The 8907-nt window shown below is 38.3% G+C and overlaps 1 protein-coding gene across 1 annotated transcript; it reads right to left on the bottom strand.

The window, feature by feature from the left end:
- Positions 1–6216: 6216 nt before the first annotated feature.
- Positions 6217–8842, bottom strand: LOC134755589 (uncharacterized). The gene is made up of 5 exons (XM_063692069.1): positions 8549–8842; positions 7782–7948; positions 7065–7389; positions 6670–6931; positions 6217–6530 (listed from the first exon to the last, which is right to left on the bottom strand). Exons 1-5 carry the CDS (start codon positions 8613–8615, stop codon positions 6224–6226), a joined length of 1128 nt encoding a protein of 375 aa, XP_063548139.1. The 5' UTR covers positions 8616–8842; the 3' UTR covers positions 6217–6223.
- Positions 8843–8907: the final 65 nt, after the last annotated feature.

Raw genomic sequence — 8907 nt, forward strand, 5'->3', positions numbered from 1 at the left:
ACGTCAACCGGAAACCGTACACTATATATATTAATTAGCTTAGAAAATGTAAAATTGAAAAATATTTAGTTCGTTGAGTCGTTATCACAGTGAACTCACAATGGTCTTAAGCGCCATATAGAAGCTTTTGGCGCTTAAGGGTTCCCCACGTATGTCGATGCGGAATCGGCAAAATCCGATAGCAAAAAGCTTTATGTCTGCGCAATAAGAGCGAAAAAGTCGTCATTCGGCTCGGTTCGCATCGGCCGGCGCCTGCTTTTTCGCTCCTATTGCGCGGACATAAAGCTTTTTCCTATCGGCTTTTGCTCAATGCGCGTCGAGATATCAGATATCTTTATCTGGGGAGACCCTAAGTCCTTTATGCCAATTTACGTATTTTGAAAAAATTCCTAAAACTGGATCGACAAAAAAAATATATTTTATCATAGAATCAGGTCACAAAATTTCACGAGAATCTGTTAAGATTTGCGACCTGTAGAGGAAAACACCTGGACATACGAAAGCAAAATGCCCGAGTTAAAACGGAGACCTTCGCTGACGCTTCGGTCATAATAAGAATGGCGAACTAAAAGGTCAGGTTGCGAGCCCTGAAAAGCTTAAAAGTCGCGCCTTCCAGAAGACCCGAAGCATTCCAGCATTTCCAGCAAGTCGCGCCTTCGCTTTAATTTGAGGGAACGCCAAAGGTCGAGTAGCAGGAGAGCCGAGATCACATTAGTTCCAAGCTCCAAGCCAATTCCAAACTCTCCCCTTCTCCAGCTCTGTCTTCGGCCTTGCATAGCTCGGCCTTTGATGTCACGTGTCACATGGTCATTGTTCCAATCCCAACATAGATTTTTTTCCACATCGACCTTTGGCTTTGCACGGAAGAGCGCCGCAATTGGACGATCCGGGACTTTAGCACTATGCAGAGCTCGTCTACTTAGACATAGATTTTTGTCCCAGCTCAACTCCACTGAAGCTCGCCCTCCGCCCGGCCTCTCTCTCCGGCGGTCTCTTGGGCCCGCAGAAAACTTTAATCATATTCGTAGCCTTCAGCCTCCCTTAGACATGACCAGTGCTTTAAGCTCTTTCTTCTACAGTTCGGCCTTCAGCCTCACAGGGCAGCACACCGCAATCGGACGCTCCAGGCCTCCACCCTTATGCAGAGCTCGGCCGTCGGCCTCGCTCACAATTGGCTAGAGGTTCGATTCCAAGCTCTGCAGAAAGGCACTAAGAAAAAATTATGCTTTTGTGTTTACTTCATGGGTGCTTCATGGGTCATGGGGGGCGGCAGGGACCCAATGGCCCGGGGCGCCAAATTTTTAAATACGCCTCTGCCGTTAAACAAAAAAAAAATACTTTCAATGAAAACTATAGCGAACATGATCGGTCCAGCCGTTTTTAAGTTATTTCAAAAAGTCTTCTTAGTTAAAAAAATTTGAAGAACCCCTCACTATAGGTAGCCCCTCGAGAAAACCTCGGCAGGGAACACATCCGCGGGAGGAAATTCCTCTTAAACCGCACAGTGCGCGACCATTAAGGTGACTGTCCATTTCCAACCGCAGCTGCACTGCTGCTCCGACACTACTGCGGCGGCCCAAACGCGTCGGTGTTATTGTCAATTTCCATAGTAAAATGAATGACGATATCGACTGCACGTAATATGATTGACTGCATGATTTTAACGTTTTCCCGACCGCAGCTGCACTACTGCTCCGACACGTCGGTGTTATTGTCAATTTCCATAGTAAAATGAATGACAAGACCGACTGCACGTAGCATGGCCATTTTTGCGTATTTGGTGTATTATTGCAACTGCGGCTGCAGACCGCACGTCAAATCTGTCACCTGCACTGAATTGTCTTTGATCACAGATATTAGTAGTTTTAAGCAAAGAGGATATAACCACTACGTTCTAAGGAGTTATTACACCCACGGATAAACAACCCCGATGGTACCGTCGCCATATATCGCAGATATATCGGGGCGGCCAAGGAGCTCACAAATATCTGAACACGCCTTTATTGTCAAGGCGCTAGAGTGCATGTTCAGATATATTTAGCACCTCGGTCGCTCCGACATATCTGATGGCGACTGTAGTACTACTGTAAACTTTTTTGCTAATCTATATTGAGCCATACGAGTATCACAGAGCCAGTTAGGAAACTAGAATGATAGGTCCGAAAAAGAGAGTGTCAAATTCGGAAGTTAACTATAGTCTGGCAAACCCTTCGAGCAACACCGGCTTCCGACACGTCGGAAGGGAGGAGCCCAAGCGATATCTTACCGTACAAATCGTTCTGCCATTTTTTGCGGGGGAAAACGTGCACACAGTCGCACTTCTCACTCACTACTTGCAAAATCCAATCTCTAATTAGGATTGTTCATTTTTTTTTAATGTTCTATTTCGAAAACCATTTCGAGATATTAGGTTTTTAAACAGTTTCCGACATTTGCTGCGATATAATAATCGAGGATTGAAGATATTTCAACAAATATACTGATGACCTTAGTTTGACCTTCTCGCGAGGCTGAATATAATAATGTCATCGTATAGTAAAAGTTATCGAACCATAGTAAATAAATCCGTCACTCACGTAATTGTCAAAGATGTCATTGTCGTCAATTGTCATAATAAAAAAATTCAGTTAAACCGCTAGTTTCTTACGATTTGATTTATAATTTTTAATACCTAAACAGTAGATTTTGATTGCTTAATATATCAAAAACCTTGTTTCCACTTGTGGGAATGATTTACAAAAATTATAGTCCGCGAAGACCTACGTGAAAGACGGTGTTGTCGTGAAGTAAATGTGGAATGGAATACTTCAAGTGTTACACACAATATTGCTGTGAGGATCACGTCGATGTAAGTATAAAATTAATATTATTTTACTACGAATATTTAAAAGTCCATTTTGGTGGTCGGGTCACTATTACCTATTTATTTTCTGTGATGATCTGGCCAGAATAACTAAAGACAAACCGTTTAACACAGCTTGTCCGCTACTAGCTCCGTTTTACTGATTTGAAGTTAAATTCAACAAACAGACATACATATATGTAACTTATAACCATCTTGCAAGCAATAAATCATATACATACAAAAATACATAGTTATATTCAAAATACAACATGAAACTGAAAAGATAATTTCTAATTTCCAGGTACCTACAAGTTGCAGTTCAAGGCTCAAGCTGCTGATATCACGATCATGGCGAACAAAACTAAAGTTAATAAAGAGTTGTGAAAAATAAAACATGTCTTATTTTTTACTTTTTTATTAATTTACGAAAAACCTGTTTCCCAAAAAAGTGTATACATTATATGTTCAACATGTTCTGCACGTAAGGTTGACATTGAGGGCTTTGTTTAGTAGCATTCAGTTGAAGTTGATTTAGGTTCTACTCTTGTTGATCCAAAAAATAATTGTATAGTTTATTATTAAATCTATGCCCACGCACAGGCACTATTCTTGCTATAACTTTACATTCTCCGCCTTCTCTAGAAATTTGTACATTATATACATCCAATAAAACTAAGGTATATAGGTATAACTTAAAGCAGATTTGTGGAATCAGCTTTCACAAATTTAGCGTATTTTGAGATTATTGATTTAGGGATTCAAATAATACGACGATATTATTTATAGATTCATTAAATAAACTGTTCTTTTATTTTTTCGTAGTTTTGCGAGGATAGCTATAAGCTCGACAGGGCACGAGTGATAGAGAGGAAAATAGAATACCGAATATCCGGCAAAGTGGCCAAATACCGAATAGTTGCCGAATATTCCTGGCAACTGTAATTGTATTGTAATATATCATATTATATAATGTCGTTTATGGTGACAATTTCTCATTTTGTCATTGCAAAGCCATTCCTGAGCTAAATAAAAGAAGCAATCATTTATTTTTATTACAAGGGGCAAAGATGTTATTTAATACCTCATGGTAACATATTGATATCCAAACATACGAAACGATACAAAATTGAACCACGAGAGAAGCGAATGGTTTAAAATTTAGAATATTGACAGTTGCGGAGGTCTCAAGGCATGAGGGTTAAACAAACTGTGTTACAGTGCAACACGTAATTCTTCACACCAACACGAGGAAACCATTTATTATTCAAATTAATTTATTAAAAGTTCTTTCTAACGGCCAAGGTGAGGGAAATATCTTTCTTCATAAAGGATTTCTTGTCTCGCCCGTCAAGTTTTATATGGATGGTGCGGTCATATCATAGAGTGCCGTCGCCCATTCACACCTGCAACTGGACAATATGAAGTGTAAATTACAAATTATTTTATTCATCATACTTCACTGTTTGGTACCTAAAGAAAGTAAAATTGGCTTAATATGGATACTTAGAAAGATAAATCTGTAATATTTTGCTAACACCGAACGACTGCCTGCCCACCATTGGATAATTTTATTCTTACGTGTCGCATCGTCATCTCCAGAACCCACGAATCACTTTGCAGAAATCAATAAAAGGCCTGCTAAAAGAGCCTACCTGGCATGGTTTTGAGGGGACGTTTATTACAGACTTCTAAATCCAGCCGCACGTTTCTGACGGCCGAGTACCTATACGTGATGCAGGTGGATCAAGTGCGCACTCCCCCCGTATATATCACGAACTCCATGAGTCCCGTTTCCGTCGGATTGCTGTGTGCGGTGGTCACGCATTTAGGCAAGAGGATGGGGAAGAAAATTTCACATTGTGAACTTACCTTAATGTTAAGAATAATTTTTCCTCTGCATTAATTTTATTTGAGTAATTTGATTGTATTTCATCAATTATTAAGTCTCATTCAATGTTGAATTGCTTTTCATTTAATCGGCAATATTATCTGTATAAAGGATCACCATTAAATATCAGATTTTTTATTAATATTGCGTAGCTGCCTTCGTCGGACTCTGACTATTGTAGAAAGGCAAACTGGTCTTCTTTTTCATGTAGCATGTAGCATTATCGTCACTCGCTTCTTCACGTAAAAAATACAAAAGTAAATTAGTATTTTATTTGTACGTCTGACATTATATGACTTGACATTGACAAGCCATCAACGAACGCTGTCGCGACTGCACGCCGCAACAGCCGCAGTCGTGCTGCTACAGTAGTGCGGCACCGCGTAACGTCGCAACTGCAGTGCAGCGGCAGTTACAATTGGACAGTCACCTTTAAGGTTCTAAAATGTGAAGATGAACACCCGGCTCATGCCAGCATCTTTAGTAGGTAGGTATTCCATAGCCACCACATTCGCACAAATAGCACAGCTGTGCACGCCACGCAGCTCGCCTTTTATAATTCATTCGTCCTATCAACCCTAATATTCGTGTTGCAAACAAAATCTAGCCCGATGATGGAAAATATTAAGCGACCAGTTTGTAGCCATACGCTTAAATCCATACTAATATTATAAATGCGAAAATCTGTCTGTCTGTGTGTTCCCTCTTCACGCTTAAACCGCTGAATCGATTTAGATGAAATTTGGCATAGAAATAAGTTGAGTCCCTGAGAAGGACATAGGATAGTTTTTATCCCGAAAATCATCCCTTAAGAAAGTAAAAAGGGGTGGAATTGAGTTAATTAATGAAGTGTCTGCTAATTTGTGTGCATAATATCCTCAAATTGAATAATTCTTGAATCATCAAATTGAACCCTCTTGCTGGGGTTACTAAGTCCACGCAGACGAAGTCGCGGGCTAAAGCTAGTATATAAATAAATAGATAGTAAGATAGTTATTTGTGCAACAAAAGAGTAAAGTTGGTTTTTCTTGCGAGTGTTTATTTTGAGTCCCGAGAAAGCGAAAGACTATAATTGAATGAACGAGATGTAAAATAACTTTGCTCTCGTGTTGCACACATAATTTTTCACCTCAGTAGTGAGAACATATTAAAGGTTAAAATGTATTTCGAATTACACAAAATAATACAGAAAAAAAAGTATGAAGTGGCAGTTCATAGCCTTCACTAAATTAAAAAGCTACTTTGTTTCACTCCCTGGAGTGAGGAAAGTCGCACTTTCCTCACTCCAGGGAGTGACGAAAGTAGGCTTGTACGAGCTGCTGAGGTGAAAAAATAATACGAGTAATACTCCCCTGCTATTATATATCAAGCGGTGTAGACTATAGAGAGTATAGAGTTTAGCATTAGCAACTTGGTTACTGATTTACGGTGAACTAGAAGGGTTGTAGGCAAGTCTACAGGATTAATCAAGAAAAGATATCAGTCAAAGGTCAAAGATTTATTGACATTTCTTTCATCAATTGTTTCATGGATATATCATGCTTGATAAATGTGAGAGTCCCATCAGATGTATCGTATTTAAGCGATATTAGCCGTCTATTCTGTTTTCTTTGTTTGTTGTTTTCAACAGCTTGCTCCATGACCTCGTGTAGAGGAGCCTTGCGGTAGCTGGGCTGCCCTCGGAATGATGCCTTGGCTACGTTATACAAAAACTGGTAAGTGAAACCATCTGGGAATTCCTTCTCAAAATCCTTCCAACGAATATCGGGCCAAACTTCATATGGTGAATTTTTCAGTCTGTAATAAGTATAAATTGTGGATAATTTATTTAATATACCACTTTGCTTCAGAAATTAATGTAGTAATGAATAACATAATTATTTTCAGCAGTCACTAAACCAACAAATTTTCCAAGTTTTTACTTTGGTAAACTTACTTTTTAAAAATAATTTTACGCAGTGTCTTCAATTTTATAGCACATTTAGCAAACAGTTGCACATGCAGTTTGCCGAACCAAAATTCACGCAAATTTCTATAGAGTTGGCCCATTTTCTTCCCCAGTTTAAGCCACACTTGTTGGTCAAATTGATTATATTTCAATTCTTGGAAACTACATCCGGAATATTTAATCAAAAGACGAATCAGTTTGGCTGCTAACTCTAATGTCCATTTGATGACCTGATTCGGCTCAGGTTTTCCTGCAACCAAAATTGTATATGTATGTATGTAATTGTATAATTATGTTTTTGAAAGCTTAATTAATTGTACTCTGGTATTTCAAATAAACTAAAATTAATTTTGGCATTTTTAATATTGAACCTAAATATTTACCATGGTAATAGTAAGTTACTTGTTTAAGAATGGCCCGTGGCTCGCGGCCCAGCACCACGGGCGCGACCACGCAGGCATCCTCGGGCTGGTGAAAGAAACAAATTTCCATGATCTTCTCCTCTGTAGGAGTGTGCTTCCCGAGTTTCACTGGATATGCATAAGTTCTCCGGAAATATTTAAAAACTTGGTAAAGGTTCCTGTGTAGTCCTTGGGCGAGGTATGCAGCCACATACCTGCGCGCATGCCCCTCTGGATTACACTTCGGGTTGCTGTTACGGTTTCTCCACCGTGCATAGCATATTGGTTTATCAGGAACATTATATTGCTGAAATATTAGTAAGGGTCACAGTTAAGGGGTCCAAATACAGCAATGGTTATGATTAATGTTGACAGAAAACCTATTCAGAACAGAACTACCTCAATTTACAGAATATCTATATCTTCTTCTTCTTTGTCGTAACTTCATGGCTCAGGGACGTGACGAGTGTGGACACTTCAACAGTGCTCTTCAGGCCGCTCTGTCTTGGGCCCAGTGCATGCTAGCCTGCAGTGTGGCGTTTGTCACTGAGTTTATTCTGTCCGCCCAACGCGTGGTCATACATCCATCCCTACGCTTTCTTGCCATGCGGCCAGTAATTATGAGCCTTTCCAGGCTATCTATATACACTATGTAAACATAAATGTAATTTTTTTTGGTTTAAAGGGTTTTTTTCTTACTTGTACAAAGCTTTTCCAGTTTTTTTTAACTAATTCACCTTCTACTTTCGTGAAGCGTCCGCTGGCACATAGCTCTGCTACTTCAGGAGGCGGCTTCTCAGTTAAGCAGTCGTTCAGTTGGTATGCAGGCCGTTCCCATGTTATTTCGACTCCATGTAGCTTATCTACTACGAGCTAAAAAAATACTCATATAAGTTCTTATTACCAGTACCATTTAATGATTCATTCAATTACCTTAATTACAATTGAGCACCTAAAAAGAAAAAAATATGACTGCTAATCTGCGAAATAAAAACATGCTAGTCTGTTTTTTTTACTATAAATAAAGTACTACACCATACATTTATTTCTATACAAGAAACAAATTATCATTATATGTATACTATTTCCTATGACAAGTACTTCCTAATGCTAACCGTTACACTTGCAGCCTAATCCTCCTAATTACTTGAACTAGAATGTTATATAATAAAACTAGAACATTATTATTTCACAAAGTAATAGGTATTTTTATAAAAAAATATTCATATTCAAAATGTTTTATTAGCAAATATAGGTAGTACATTACATACAGTGATGGTAATCTAACAATAAGTGGTGTCTCTATGCTATATTTGACCAACAGGCAAATTTATTTTTATTATAATTTATATGGATTCCCACAAAGGACCGCCTGATTCTTTTAATTATTTAGAATTAGTGTGGGCAATAAATACTTTGAAATTGATTGAGCAAGGATTTTTAAAAGTTTAGACACCATAAACAACATTGCTGATGATTAAATTCGTCGTCTTCTAGTCGAGATTGTTCGAAAATGGCCAGCACCTTGTCCATACTTGAGGGGTCAGTTATGTCGGTAACATCTTCAAATGTCCTCTCCAGCTTTTTAATAATTTTATTAATGTTTTACAAACTTTATAACCGATTAATTATCCTATTCCTAACCTTAACCTTACCATAAACTTGCTTATTATATTTTGTATTCTTGTGCAGTAAATATAAGTAACACAATATCACACACATTAAGTTTAGTCATAATTTATTATTAAAATTGTTTCATTGTCAACATTATTAGATTATTACCCAGAGTAAAGTAAGTATGTGGTTATTGTGGTTCACTTGTGGT

The sequence above is a fragment of the Cydia strobilella genome, chromosome 3, assembly GCF_947568885.1.
Source record: "Cydia strobilella chromosome 3, ilCydStro3.1, whole genome shotgun sequence".
Classification (NCBI taxonomy): domain Eukaryota; kingdom Metazoa; phylum Arthropoda; class Insecta; order Lepidoptera; family Tortricidae; genus Cydia; species Cydia strobilella.